This window comes from Panthera tigris, chromosome B4 (genome assembly GCF_018350195.1).
Source record: "Panthera tigris isolate Pti1 chromosome B4, P.tigris_Pti1_mat1.1, whole genome shotgun sequence".
Lineage (NCBI taxonomy): Eukaryota > Metazoa > Chordata > Mammalia > Carnivora > Felidae > Panthera > Panthera tigris.
In genome coordinates this window covers 49,022,904-49,038,504 of record NC_056666.1, presented here as the reverse complement: position 1 = coordinate 49,038,504, position 15,601 = coordinate 49,022,904, and the positions used below count along the sequence as shown (strand labels likewise).

The window sequence follows — 15,601 nt, the reverse complement described above, 5'->3', positions numbered from 1 at the left end:
AAGATCCATCTATATGCTGTTTACAAGAGACCCACTTTAGACCTAAAGACACCTTCAGATTGAAAATAAGGGGATGGAGAACCATCTATCATGCTAATGGTCAACAAAAGAAAGCCAGAGTAGACATTCTTATATCAGACAATCTAGACTTTAAAATAAAGACTGTATCAAGAGATGCAGAAGGGCATTATATCATAATCAAGGGGTCTATTCACAAAGAAGACCTAACAACTGTAAACATTTACACACCAAATGTGGAAACACCCAAATATATAACTCAATGAATCACAAACATAAAGAAACTCATCCATAGTAATATCATAATAGTAGGAGACTTCAACACCCCACTCACAGCAATGGACAGATCATCTAATCAAAAAATCAACAAGGAAACAATGGCTTTGAATGACACACTGGACCAGATGGACTTAACAGACATATTCAGAATATTTCATTCTAAAGCAGCAGAATATACATTCTTCTCCAGTGCACAAGGAACGTTCTCCAGAATAGACCATATACTGGGACACAAATCAGCCCTAATAAGTACAAAAAGATCGAGATCATACCGTGCATGTTTTCAGACCACAACACTATGAAACTCGAAATCAACTACAAGAAAAAATTTGGAAAGGGAACAAATACTTGGAGACTGAAGAACATCCTACTAAAGAACAAATGGGCCAAACAAGAAGTTAAAGAAGAAATTAAAAAGTGTATGGAAGTCAATGAAAATGATAACATCACAACCCAAAACTTCTGGGACACAGCAAAGGAGGTCATAAGAGGAAAGTATATAGCAATCCAGGCCTTCCTAAAGAAGGAAGAAAGATCTCAGATACACAACCTAACATTATGCCTAAAGAAGCTGGAAAAAGAACAGCAAATAAAACCCCCAACCAGCAGAAGAAAAAAAATAATAAATATTAGAGCAGAAATTAATGCTATCGAAACCAAAAAACAAACAAACAAAAACAAACAAACAAAACAGTAGAACAGATCAATGAAACCAGAAGCTAGTTCCTTGAAAGAATTAACAAAATTGATAAAGCACTAGCCAGTCTGATCAAAAAGAAAAAGGAAAGGATCCAAATAAATAAAATCAAGAATGAAAGAGGAGAGATCACAACCAACACAGCAGAAATAAAAACAATAATAAGAGAATATTATGAGCAATTATATGCCAATGAAATGGGTAATCTGGAAGAAATGGACGAATTCCTAGAAACATACACACTACCAAAACTGAAACAGGAAGAAATAAAAAATTCAACAGACCCATAACCAGTAAGGAAATCGAATTAGTAATCAAAAATCTGCCAAAAAACAAGAGTCCCAGGCCAGATAGCTTTCCAGGAGAATTCTACCAAACATTTAAGGAAGAGTTAACACCTATTTTCTTGAAGCTGTTCCAAAAAAATAGAAATGGAAGGAAAACTTCCAAACTCATTCTATAAAGTCAGTATTACCGTGATTCCAAAACCAGACAGAGACCCCACTAAAAAGGAGATCTATAGACCAACTTCCCTGATGAACATGGATACAAAAATCCTAAACAAGATATTAGCCAACCGGATCCAACAATACATTAAAAAAATTATTCACCATGACCAAGTGGGATTTATACCTGTGATGCAGGGCTGATTCAATATCTGCAAAACAATTAACGTAATCTATCACATCAATAAAAGAAAGGACAAGAACCATATGATCCTCTCAATAGATGCAGAGAAAACATTTGAGAAAGCAATACAACATCCTTTCTTGATAAAAACCCTCAAGAAAGTAGGGATAGAAGGAGCATACCTCGAGATCATAAAAGCCGTATATGAACAACCCAATGCTAATATCATCCGCAATGGGGAAAAACTGACAGCTTTCCCCCTAAGGTCAGGAACAAGACAGGGGTGTCCACTCTCGCCACTGTTATTCAACATAGTATTAGAAGTCTTAGTCTCTGCAATCAGACAACACAAAGAAATAAAAGGCATCCAAATTGGCCAGGAGGGGGTCAAAGTTTCACTCTTTACAGATGACATGATACTGTAAATGGAAAACCCAAAAGATTCCACCAAAAAACTGCTGGTATTGACTCATGAATTCAGCAAAGTTGCAGGATATAAAATCAACACACAGAAATCAGTTGCATTCCTATACAACAACAATGAAGCGACAGAAAGAGAAATCAAGGAATCGATCCCATTTACAGTTGCACAAAAAAATGGGATCGTAAAATACCTAGGAATAAATACCTAGGAATAAATCGAACCAGATAGGTGAAAAATCTATACATTGAAAACTATAAAAAGCTTAAGAAAGAAATTGAAGAAGCCACAAAAAATGGAAAAAAGATTCCATGCTCCTGGATAGGAAGAACAAATATTGTTAAAATGTCGATATTACCCAAAGCAATCTACATATCCAATGCAATCCCTATCAAAATAACACCAGCATTCTTCACAGAGCTAGAACAAACAATCCTAAAATTTGTATGGAAAAGACCCTGAACTGCCAAACAATCTTGAAAAAGAAAACCAAAGCAGGAGACATCACAATCCCAGACTTCAAGCTATACTACAAAGCTGTAATCATCAAGACAGAATGTTACCTGAACAAAAACAGACACTCAGATCAATGGAACAGAATACAGAAACCAGAAATGGACCCACAAACGTATGGCCAACTAATCTTTGAAAAAGCAGGAAAGAATACCAATGGAATAAAGACAGTCTCTTCAGCAAGTGGTGCTGGGAAAACTGGACAGCAACATGCAGAAGAATGAACCTGGACCACTTTCTTACACCATACACAAAAATAAACTCAAAATGGATGAAAAACCTCAATGTAAGACAAGAAGCCATCAAAATCCTCAAGGAGAAAGCAGGCAAAAACCTCTTTGATATTGCCCACAGCAACTTCTTACTCAAAACATCTCCATAGGCAAGGGAAACAAAAACAAAAATGAACTATTGGGACCTCATCAAAATAAAAAGCTTCTGCACAGCAAAGGAAACAATCAGCAAAACTAAAAGGCAACCAAAGGAATGGGAGAAGATATTTGCAAATGACATATCAGATAAAGGGTTAGGATCCAAAATCTATCAAGAACTTCTCAAACTCCACCCAAAAAAACAAATAATCCAGTGAAGAAATGGGCAAAAGACATGAATAGACACTTCTCCAAAGAAGACATCCAGATGGCCAACCGACACATGAAAAAAAAAATGCTCAACATCCCTCATCATCAGGGAAATACAAATCAAAACCACAATGAGATACTACTTCACACCTATCAGAATGGCTAACATTAAGGACTCAGGCAACAACAGATGTTGGCGAGGACGCGCAGAAAGAGGATCTCTTTTGCATTGCTGGTGGGAATGCAAGCTGGTGCAGCCACTCTGGAAAACAGTATGGAGGTTTCTCAAAAAACTAAAAATAGGGGCACCTGGGTGGCTCAGTTAGTTGGGCGTCTGACTTCGGCTCGAGTCATGGTCTCATGGTCTGTGGGTTTGAGCCCCACATCGGGCTCTGTGCTGATATCTCAGAGCCTGGAGCCTGCTTCGGATTCTGTGTCTCCCTCTCTCTCTGCCCCTCCCCTGCTCATGCTCTGTCTCTCTGTGTCTCAAAAATAAATAAAACATTAAAAAAAAAACCTAAAAATAGAACTACCCTACGACCCAGCAATTGCACTACTAGGCATTTATCGTGCAAGGGATACAGGTGTGCTGTTTCGAAGGGACACATGCACCCCCATGTGTAAAGCAGCACTATCAACAATAGCCAAAGTATGGAAAGAGCCCAAATGTCCTTTGATGGATGAATGGATAAAAAAGATGTGGTATACATGTACGATGGAGTATTACTCGGCAATCAAAAAGAATGAAATCTTGCCATTTGCAACTACGTGGATGGAACTGGAGTGTATTATGCTAAGTGAAATTAGTCAGAGAAAGACAAAAATCACATGCCATCACTCATATGAAGACTTTAAGAGATAAAACAGATGAACATAAGGGAAGGGAAACAAAAATAATATAAAAACAGGGAGGGGGACAAAACAGTAGAGACTCATAAATATGGAGAACAAACTGAGGGTTACGGGGGGGGGGGGTTGTGAGAGGGGGGTTGGGCTAAATGGGTAAGGGGCACTAAGGAATCTACTCCTGAAATCATTGTTGCACTATATGCTAATTTGGATGTAAATTTAAAGCAATAAAATTTTTAAAAATAAAAAATAAAATACAGAGAACAAACTGAGGGTTGCTGGGGGGGGGTGGTGAGTTAAGTGGGTGATGGTCATTAAGGAGGGCACTTGTTGATATGAGCAGTGGGTATTATAAGTAATGAGTCGCTGGGTTCTACTCCTGAAACCAATACTACAATGTATGTTAACTACCTTGAATTTAAATAAATAAGTTAAAAAAGAATTTATATTTACCCCAAACACGGTTAAGAACTCTCCTTATTTAAATGTAATTGTTTTAAATGTAACATTGTTACAAATTCCAACTCATGGCCTCAGTCAAAGGCAGCAGATCAAAACAGGTGGTCCACTTGGGGCGCCTGGGTGGCGCAGTCGGTTAAGCGTCTGACTTCAGCCAGGTCACGATCTCGCGGTCTGTGAGTTCGAGCCCCGCGTCAGGCTCTGGGCTGATGGCTCGGAGCCTGAAGCCTGTTTCCGATTCTGTGTCTCCCTCTCTCTCTGCCCCTCCCCCGTTCATGCTCTGTCTCTCTCTGTCCCAAAAAAAAAAAAAAAAAAAAAAAAAAAAAAAAACGTTGAAAAAAAAACAGGTGGTCCACTCAAGGGAGGCAGATCCAGAACTTCTAAGGATTGATGGAGATAGGTGGTGTATGGACTCACAGCAGGCGTTTCCCTGGACCCAGTATGGCATCAAAGAAAAGCAAAGAAGATAAGGCTAAAAGAAAAATCATACAGCAACCCACAATTTGCAAGAAGCAGCCTATAGTTGAGACAGGGCCGGACGACAGGACTGCATTGTGAATAGCCCTAAAGCCACTGATCTCTGGTAGCTAGGGAGAAAAATTCATTCAAACACAGATTTTGTGACATAAGGAACTTATGTGTCTTAAAACATCAAGAATCCCTGCCAGCATAGAAAATGGACATGCCATCTCTCCCACACAAACATCTGGCAAGTACCTGGTCTAGAAAAAACCCAAAAACCAAAAACCAAAACCAAACAAACAAAAAAAAAACTTATCTCATTCAAAAATAAACATCCATGCAAAGCTACACCAGGAAAAAAAGAGATCAAACAAAGATAAAATGGAAGGCAAAGAACACACAACAGAAAAAAAATTTTCCATAGAACAAACAAAAAATTGGAGCCAAAAATATTGCCATAAACTTGAAAGAAAAAAGACCTAAACAAAGCTCCCATACCTATAAAGCAAGAGCCCATATTGGATATACAAGAGCTCAGGGAAGATACTGCAAGACACCAGAAAATGAAATATGATTTGGCAGAGTACAGGAATCAAACATTTCACTGGCAGCAGCCAGAGTTTGCTAAAAACATGGAAAGAAACAAGTATGGCAGGAAAAGAAAAAGTGAAATTCAATGAAGTAGAAAAAAGAATTCAGAATTATAAAATATTAATAGCTAGACAAGACAGTTAAAAACGTCCTTAACATATGCAATAAGTAAAAACCTAAAGAGGTTAAAAATAATAAAATAGGAAAAAAGTTAAAGATATACTTCAAAGGAACTTTTCAGAAATAGAACTCATGCCTCTGTAGACTGAAAGGACTCACTCTGGGAAAAATTTACATAACACATTCAACCCTGAATCATGTTTTAATAAAGTTGCTGGAACTCAAAGAAAAAAGCTGTTGTGCATTAAGACAACAAGTTCAAGTCGGATTATTATTTTCCACAGCAATGTTCAATGCTAGAAGGCATTGGGGCAATAGCATAATAGCAAAGTCCTCAGGAAATAAAGTATGCAATCCAAGAATTATACACAGCCAAAGACTCATTAAAGTATAATGAAAATGAACATTTTTTGAGCTTGCAAAAACTCAGGGAATATACCCTACGCCCTTCCTGAAGAAACTACTACAGGCCAAGTTTTGAAAAGCAAACAGAGAAGTGGAGTACTGATCCTAAGTACCGACCTCATTTAACTGTAGGACTGAAACTAAAATAATTGTAGAAATTATGGTCACAGAACAGAATTTCAATGTTATGAACTCTAATGGTGTAGAAATAATATAGTCAAGATTTGGAGGGGGAGAGGACAGATGGTGGGTAGTAATGTCAATATGCTGATTTTCTCATCTGGTAGAGCAGAGGATAGAAAGATTATTGAAGCTGATAAATCATGGAATAGAGCGGTAAGTACATTTCAAAGTCTAAAGAATATGATATGAAAAATTATATGATCAGCAAGAATCAGGTGAGTTTGGGAAGATAGGGGGAGGAAGTGGAAAACCTGATTTCCTCATTACCCATGATAGGAAGTCAATAGATAGCTGTCTAGAGATATAGAAGGGTCGCTGTCATATATTGCTAGTGAGAGTGACTATAGGAAGGTTTTCATAGGGCTTCTCTAGCTCTGTTGTGTGGGACCAAAAGACAAGGGGCAGCTTTTGCAGAATTCAACTCACAAGAAATGGAAAGACCGCTGAGGCACAATGAATCCTTTCCTAGCACAAACTATGAACTGTGTTTCAAGTACTACCTTGTTATATTGTAGTTGACAACTGTCATGATTAGTGACCATCCAACATCTTTTTTTCCCAAATGTTTTTATCTGTTTTTGAGGGGGAGGGGACAGGGGCAGAGAGAGGTGGGTGGGGGGGCGGGGGGGCAAAGGATCCAAAGCAGGCTCTGCACTGACAGCAGGAGCCCAATATAGTGCTCAAACTCACGAACTGTGAGATCATGACCTGAGCTGAAGTCAGATGCTTAACCGACTGAGACACCCAGGTGCCCGCCATCCAATATCCTTTGAATACCATGTGCCACTTTCCCCAAGAAGACCAAACTTGCTTTCCCAGCTAAAGTACAGGCATATGACTGAGGCTCCAACAATAGACACAACCACATAGGTCTTTGACGCCCAAGAAAGTAATGTGAGGAATCCCTCTTGGGCCACTGGGATAAAATAGGGCTCCATCTTCCAGAGACAGCAAAGGCAGAAGGTTCCAGTAATCCAGTGCCCAGGGGTGGTAGCAGTGTCTTCACCAGAGCAGTTCTGAAGAGTGATTTGGGCATTATTCCTAGCTGGCGGCCTTCTAGGTAAAGGGGAGTTCTGTTATTTGCAACTATGAACCTTGCCTGATAATGCAGAACACACACTTAAAAGCAAAAAACAAATTTAAAACATCCTTTAGTTTTAAGAAGACCAAGGACCTAATGTTTTCATTAGCTCCTAGTCCACAGATCACTTACCCAGTAGCTTCAAATTAAGAAGCCAAGTATCTGTGAAATGTCCCTTCCCTAGAACATTTTATCTATTTTAAATATAAGTTAAAGAATGAGCTCTGTTAAAACAGGTCTTAGTTTTATGTGCAATTACACTGGAAATCACCAAAGTCAAAGCATTCCAAATGGGTAAAATCAAATACAGCTGAATCTTACTACCCTGGCTTGCTGAAATCCTTTGGAAGATTTTGTGGATAATGATTCTAAACTCATCTAAAATGTTTATCCTAGGCTCCAAAGCTTGCGTTTAAGCCCAAAGTAGAGTCAAGTTCACTGCCTACTGTGAAAGGATTAAGGGATAATGTCATTTCCATTGCTCCCTCCTTGTTCTTGGCTACAAAAAGCAGAAAAATATACACATTTATCCTGCAGTTTCATGATTAAGAAGCACTGCAGCTGGTGGATATTACTAATGAAAACATGCATTTACTTTGGAATCTAGGTATTGAATACGAGGCTTTCTAGTCCAGTGGTTCTCAGAGTGTGGTTCCTGGGCAGTAACATTACTTGGGAACTTCCTGGAAATCCAAATTCTTAGGCCCCACAGCCAATGCATTGAATTGGTAATTCTGGGGGTGGGGCCCAGAATTCCATGTTTTATAAACTGTCTTGGTGATTTTCATGCATACTAAAGTCTGAGAACCACTTTCTTTGGAAGAACAACTAAACCACACCAATCAAAGGAGAATCTACTTCTGAGAAGGGAAGAGAAAGATGTGCCTCCTTAAGAACACATTTCAGAGTATTAGAGTTCTCCCTAGAACTCTCATGTAGCATAAACTTACTTCTCATGTAGCATCAACTCATTTCTTCTTCTGCAGAGGGGATATAGGACTTTCTGTTACTATGAGCAAATATACAACTTTTCCTGGGACCATTAGACATCAAGTACTCTTCTATTTTCTCCTTGGGCTAAATAATCCTAGTTCCTTTCACCTTTATTTATAACCACTTATCACTTAAAACTCTTCATCATCCTTCTCAAACTCCAGAAAAAAGTAAAACCTCATTTTACCATTCAAGTGGATTAAAACACATTTTCTGTCATTGAACCATAGAAAATAATGCCACAAAACCTAGGTTTCTATTCTACCTATATTTTAAAGTAGAAGATGTACTTCTAAAAAAGAAATCAAATTTTAGGTCCATCATTTCAAGCTATTCTGATTCCTCCCCCTCACTCTATTCTTCCTAAAAAAAATTAAAAAAAAAAGTTTTAGTTCATTGTAAGGTCACTAAGTATTTCACATATATTACATTAAACATTCTGATCCTCATTTGCCCTATTAAATAAGAATTGACCAGATGGATATTCCTCTGACTCTCTCTCCTGAGCAGGTTTTAGTTAATTAAAAATGATTATTTTTACTACGTATTTTATATATTGGCCAGATGTTACCTGTGGTCATTTCTGGAAAGGATCATTTGGTGGTGGTTATAAAATATATATTTTCCTTTGGGAAGCAAGCCTCTTGAGCACGATCAGGAAAACAAATGTAGAAATTGATTTCACCTCATACCTTTTTCTTAGTGCCAAAATGGGCATAATGTTTCATTTCCTTAGAAAGTACGATCTATGCAAATTCTTTCTTCTATCTCCACTCTGGCCCTATTTATGTTGGGTCAAAAAATTATCAGGTTAGTAGAAGAAAAATTAATATTGGTTTCTGTCTGTACTGGAAGTGTAAGTTATTTTTTCCAAAGAAACTCATTTTGGTTTCTATAGATTTGGTTTATGTAAGACATCTATATATGGCATAGCAAACTGTTCTGCTCCAATAGGACACAGACTGTTAGATCTCTGTGTATAGAAGATGGGACTTTCAGATAGTATATCCAACAGTTTTGGATTTTCTACAGGTCTCCTTAGAAGCTATTTTTCATGCAAACTCATTTGCCTAAATTTCCCGTTAGTGCTGAAATAATCTAGAATGAGGCAGAGATACTGTAATTATGAGATTGTTTTGTGATTGCACTAGTCATTTTCTCCCCATTTGTAGACAAACCAGAATCAAAACAAGCCCCTCTCTTTTTTGTCCTTAAAAAAATAATAATAAACACAATAAAGCAACATTCAACTGTTTTTTTTTTTCAACTTTCTTTTTTAGAAAAAATTTCAGTGCTTGAGGTCACCCAAAGTTCAGAAAGCCTACTGGATGAAATTAACCACACCATCATTTGGGCTAAATGTAGATGGGTGGTCTTCTCAAAAACACCATTTAGAAGATTATTAAGAGTCAAAAGTGAGTCTTTTTAAAGTCTGAATTTCACACACTGACAAAATATGTTAGGTGTGGCAGGGTGTATAAACAAGAAAGAAACTTTCAATTCCAATGCCCTGGCTATGTTTTATAAAATATTTCATGGCACAATATGGACCTAAAGGGGCACCTGGGGGCTCAGTCAGTTGAGTGTCTGACTCTTGATTTCAGCTCCGATCAAGATCCAAGGGTCATGGGATCCAGCCCACCCTGGGCATGGAGCCTGCTTAAGACTTTCTCTCTCTCTCTCTCTCTCTCTCTCTCTCTCTCTCTCTCCCTCTGCTCCTCTCTCCAACTTACAAGTTCTCTCTCTCAAAAAAAAAAAAAAAAAGAATAAGAACTGAAATAAATAACAACAATATGGACTGAAGGTCTAGTCTCAGCTCTGACTTTCTACATGGTCTTACTTATTAAGTGACTCCCCCACATTGTTTCTTTTCTTACATAAAAAATGACAGAAATACATATACTCTAAAGTCTCTTGAAGCCAACAGATTATATGATTTGTTGTTTAAAAAGTAACTTTAAGGCCTAATATGGTTTACTGAACAACTGGGACAATTAGGGTGGGGGTTGTTTTATTAACTTAGAGGCTTTAAACACAAGACCTGGCCCTCACTTCCTGATTGTTACAAAGCATCTGCTACCTATGTTCTGAAGTACACAAATCTGCTCGTAGTAAATCACAGTCACCTCGAAAATGACCTCTTCCTCTTATGTTTTCATAGCAATCAACATTTACTAGGGTCTTTGCATTAAAGTCATCTGTGTTACATTTGATTTCAAGAGCCAGGTAAGGGGCAGACATTCCTGATGAAGAGCCTGATAGTCCTTGGAATAAATTGTCCCCCAAAATATTAGATTATGAACCTTTAGATCAGGCCATGCTCATCAGCCTCTAATAGGTTTGAGGGACTCACAGTCTTAATTTCCTATGTGAATCTATAATTGTCCGCAGGGGTCAATTTCAGTGGACGCCTCATATAAATTAGAATTGAAGATAATGATGCCTGTTCACTTGATCAACTAAAATGACCAGCTGGGTTTAATGGGAGGAAAACAGAAACCCCTGTGAAATTGGAATAGCTTCAAAGGTGATAGAATGTAATTATTTTTCTGCAAAGTTTCTTCTCTAAAGGTGACTGGCCATTGTGCTGTGGGCACCTGGGCTGGTATGTTATGAAGGTGGATATGGTATTCAGAGCAACCAACCGTATCCAAAGGCGTTAAGTTAAGAGTTAGCTTTCTGCTAAGGCAAGGGGGAAAGCGGATTTCTTCTCCGTTCTTATTTTAGTCATTTCATTTACGGTTGGAGAGGTGCCGTGGGGACTTGCCTAATTGATTCCCGAGAGGCAAATCCTAATTTAGATTGCTCCAAAAGTGTTTTCTCTTTATAGCCATAAAACATTTTCTAGAATTTGTTGTAATTACCCTCAGGGTAATATAATTTTAGGTCTGAAAGAACCTTGATGTCACCTGCCCAACCCCTTTCTTTTATAGATGAAGAAGCTGAGGTCCAGAGATGTGAACTGACTGAACCAAGGTCATAGAGCTAGAAAGAGGAAGAGGCTGGCTAGAATTCAGCAATGGGATGAAACCGAGACGGGTGCCCAGTGTGGGGTTTCCCACTTACGAGTAGCTGGAGACTCGTTCAGGGAGCATAAAAGATTCTCTCTATGAAAATCCCCATTTAAGAAGACGTAGGCACTATAATTCGGTAGAGGTGCCAGCAAGCAAAAATGGCAGAAATGGAAACCTGGAAGAGACAAAGAGCAAAGGACCGAGTAGACCACAAAGTAGATAACCATCCCCAGAGTGGACAGTGAGCTCTGTGTGTGCTGAGGGACAGCGATACATGGCGTGACTGCACAGACTCAGGAGCCAGACTGTCTGTCCGGGCTTGATTCCTGACTCTGCTAATTTTGAGCTCTGTGATCTCTGACAAGTTGCTTAAGCTCTCTGTGCCTCAGTCCCTCATCTGTATAAAAGGATGATAATATCAGTTCTGTTTTCGGGATGAAATAAGGATTAAATACATTGATCTATGTAAAGAGCTTAGCACATATTAAATGCTCCGTTAGTGTTTGCTGCTTTTTCTCCAATCACGATGCCAGAAAATCTTAAAAGTTTCAGAATATATACATAAGTTGTACTCACTAATAATGTTACTAAGGTGCTTTATGATATAAATATACAAAGGCTCTACTAGAGACATTCACAAAGTCATGGATAAAACCTTTTTGTATGTTTAACGGATTACTTGTTCAGTATGTACTATTAGAATTTATAGTTCCTTTCCAAAACAATAAACTACAGAGATTTTTTAAAAAGGCAATAGCCATAATGTCATATAACAATGACAGACGTTTCGTTAGCAAAACAATTAATAAAAGAGCGTATCTGTTGTAAAAATTAAAGACAGATTTTCATGGCAGGAAATTAGTGTCAAGTCAGTGAGTCCTGGAGTCATTAGAGTACGGCTGGCAGCTCTGGAATGCTCCATTTTCTTTGGCTAAAGCACATTTCTTGGGCAGTTTAGCATTTTTTTTCCCCTTAGAATTTAATGTCATCAAAGTTATCATTAATATTTTACTCAGAATTTTTTAAGAGGAAATCTTCACAAAATTAACAATGCAGATCATTAAGTAATTAGAACCATTTCAGATGTGCCTGAAAAGAATACCACGTATGGATTAGTTGTTTTTTCCTTTTATTTTTTGAATTAAATTCAGTGAAAGCTTGAAGGGAAAAAAAACAAACAAACCGTCAGTTACCTATTCGTTCCCTCATACTTTACCTAAATAATTTTAGCAGTTATGTAGAAAAACACATTTTAAACATCGTTTTAAAGAACTTTTCTGGAATCGGTCTGATTTAGGACATAGGAAGATCGTGATAGGCTGCATATCTTCCAGTCACATGATGGTAAATCTGTGAGGAAAATCAGAATTCAGTTAATTAATAATGATTATACAGCATATATATCAGTTAATATTTACACTTTTAAATAATAATTAATAATTTAATTGATGTTTCATTCTAAAGCCCTACATTATTATGCACTTCAGCAGACTCTGCAGTCAGCCTACTTCAGGTGCAGGTTTGCTTGGAAGAAAACAGAACTTTGGGTACGATGAGGTAAATCCGATGAATTCTTATCTCTAGTTCTCATAGCCCAGTAGGGGTTATTCATTTCTTTCTCAAAAACACACTTGCCAATTTGTGCCAAGGACAACGGATTATTACTCACCTGCCTCTCGATGTCAGAAAGCAGAGTACTGGCACCTATTCGAAAGAGTTCTGGCGTCAGCCATTCGTCTCCTAGCTCTTCTTTTATGAGAGAGAGCCAGGCAAGGGAATCCTTTGCACTGCGGATGCCTCCTGCTGGTTTAAAGCCGATCTAAAAGGGAAGGTGGGAAAGAGAACAATGTTTGTTACTGGAGTACTTTAAAAACTGGTAGCGCATTAATACAGGGTCTCGATTCTCTTTCTCTCTTTCTCTCCTTCTCTTTTTTAAAGTCTATTTCACTTTACCCAGCAAAAGAGCTTAGATCGCTGGCTCACGCCCATTCACAGTACAAAATGACTTCTCTAAGATTAATGGGAAGAATGTCACTGCTTCTGAGGAGACATTAATGAGCGTTAATAACCCTCATTAACATTGCACTTATTGGAAAGTCATAAACCTCAACCATCTAAACTATAGCTGTGAACTGGGGATAAACAAGAGAGGTGTCAATAAACAAGGAAAACAGATATCACAAAAGCCCATTCATTCTGCATTTCTACCAGTCAGCCTGGCTAGTCACCTTTCAGCCCTTCATCCTGAGGTGCAAAAGACACACACAGGTATTCAAAATAAGAAGAGGGAATCAGTGAGGCCACACTAACCAAACTGGCAGCAATCAGGAAGGAGTGTTGACAGTTGTTTTCATCAATGTAACTGCAGGGACTTTCTTCTAAGTTGTAACTAGAAAGAGTTATATAAAGCAGCCAGACCACTTAAATAAGTGCAGCAGAAAAAGACAGTGTAGGAACTCTTCACAGTTCAATAGTCTTTGCAGGTGAACATAAAACAGCACAAGTCAGCCAGTATCTGATGTTTACAAATGATGTCCCCAAATCCATTAGAAATGGATAAATGTGTTCTATAAACAGTAAAACCTGCTTATCTGGATTTACTGGTCTCCAGAACTCGAATCCAGTAGTGTAGAGTATCTATAGATGGGAACAATCAAGAAAACACTCTATGGCCAAGTACTAAAGCTCAGGCATTTAAACACTAAGAGCTGTTGATTCGATAGGTAGCACCAACACGGGGTTAACTGCTAAAAGAATGCTAGAGAAGGGAGACGATAAATGCAAGGTCCCATAATTTACCCAAACTAGAAGCCTCAGAGTTAACCTAGACTCCGCCATTTTCCTCACCACACCAAACCCAATCAATCAATGGTCAAGTCCTTAATCTTCTCTCCTTAACTTCCATATCTACCACACACACTTCCTCTCTGCTTTCACTTCTGCCGTATTAGTTTAGACCCTCATTCATTCTCATATGGAATATCGGTCGGTCTCCTTACTGGTTTCCCTGCCTCAGGCACACATAGCCACATGACTAAGCAGCAGCTATACACTGATCCTAACCCTATCTGTCTATTCCTCTGGAGCCCAACTGGCTCTGAAAGAGTGCAGGGACATGAGGCGAGTGGGGGAGATAAATAGGATGAGATTATTTCTTGAGAAGAAGCCCCCAAAATCAATTAGCTTATATTAGCATACATGTTAATCATAGGAGCATTTTTGTCAATTAGGCAGTGCTGCATATAGATTTTTCCATATAGTTCAGTTGTGTCAGCAAGTCTGTTTGGCAATGTTTCTAAAGAGAGGTTCTAGCATAAGTTTATCCTTTTTTTTTTTAAGGGAGAGAATATGGAAAACATAAATCTGCAATGAAATCAGTTATGAAATATTAAACCTCTGCTGCTCAGAGTGACACTAATCATGGTCTGGAAGACGGCCCATCACATTTTAAAACTCCCCTTAAATCAATGATGTAGAAAGTTTACAGTCTAACGGCTGCCCAGGCAACTTGTCAACAACCTGAAAGGATGCACCTGATTTGTAGACCGAGACACAGATCCTCACCGTGTGAAATCAAACGTGATTATAATGACTATGATTTGACTTGTATCGGTCCACTGTTGATAAAACTGGGGTGAACTTTGTTTGTTAGCTGAGGAAAGGGTCAATTCAAGTAAAAGGAAAGTACTGGAAGACAGTGAAGTGTCCCTTCTACTGTACACTGACCTAGGATATTGAGCACTTAAAACTTCTACTGAAATTCTTTGCTTGTTGTCTAAGAGATCTCCTGGGAAGGGACTTGTTCATTTTGTATCCCTGTTAACACAGGTTAACATGGCACATAGTTAACCACTCAATCAATGTTTATTGAGAACACAACAGGATTGGGTCTCTAATGGTGAGTTTTAATCCTGACTCTGGAGTTTATGAGACACACAGATGCCTGAGGATTACTCCTGATCTAGAAGTTCTAGGGATGAGGGCCCAGGCATCGAACATCTTATTTTGTTGTACTTTGGCACAAAATAGGAACTACTGGTCTAAATGAATAGTAGTGGTCTCAGGTGGGAGGGCCAAAGAGAGAATTGTCTTTTTTAGAGCTAAACATTTTTTTTTTTTTTAATTTGGATCAATGCAGAAAGGCTACCAAGTAGAGGTTACTCAAATTGAGTCAACTATCATAAGTAAGGTCACAGTAGACAGCATTCTTATTTGTACTTTTTTAAGATATGAAGTTATTCTGAAGGAGAAAATTCTGGAAGAAGTTCATTTCCTCTGAAACCCAGAACATTCTGAAAAGGGGCT

The 15,601-nt window shown here is 38.3% G+C and overlaps 1 protein-coding gene across 1 annotated transcript in view; it reads right to left on the bottom strand.

The window, feature by feature from the left end:
* Window positions 1–12,422: 12,422 nt before the first annotated feature.
* DERA (deoxyribose-phosphate aldolase) overlaps window positions 12,423–15,601 on the bottom strand; it is a 117,529-nt gene continuing 114,350 nt past the window's right edge. The window contains exons 8-9 of the mRNA XM_042991837.1: window positions 12,966–13,115; window positions 12,423–12,646 (exon numbers count right to left, since the gene is read on the bottom strand). Of these exons, the coding sequence (XP_042847771.1) occupies window positions 12,590–12,646; window positions 12,966–13,115 (207 nt within the window). The 3' untranslated portion in view covers window positions 12,423–12,589. The remainder of the gene's footprint in view (window positions 12,647–12,965; window positions 13,116–15,601) is intronic.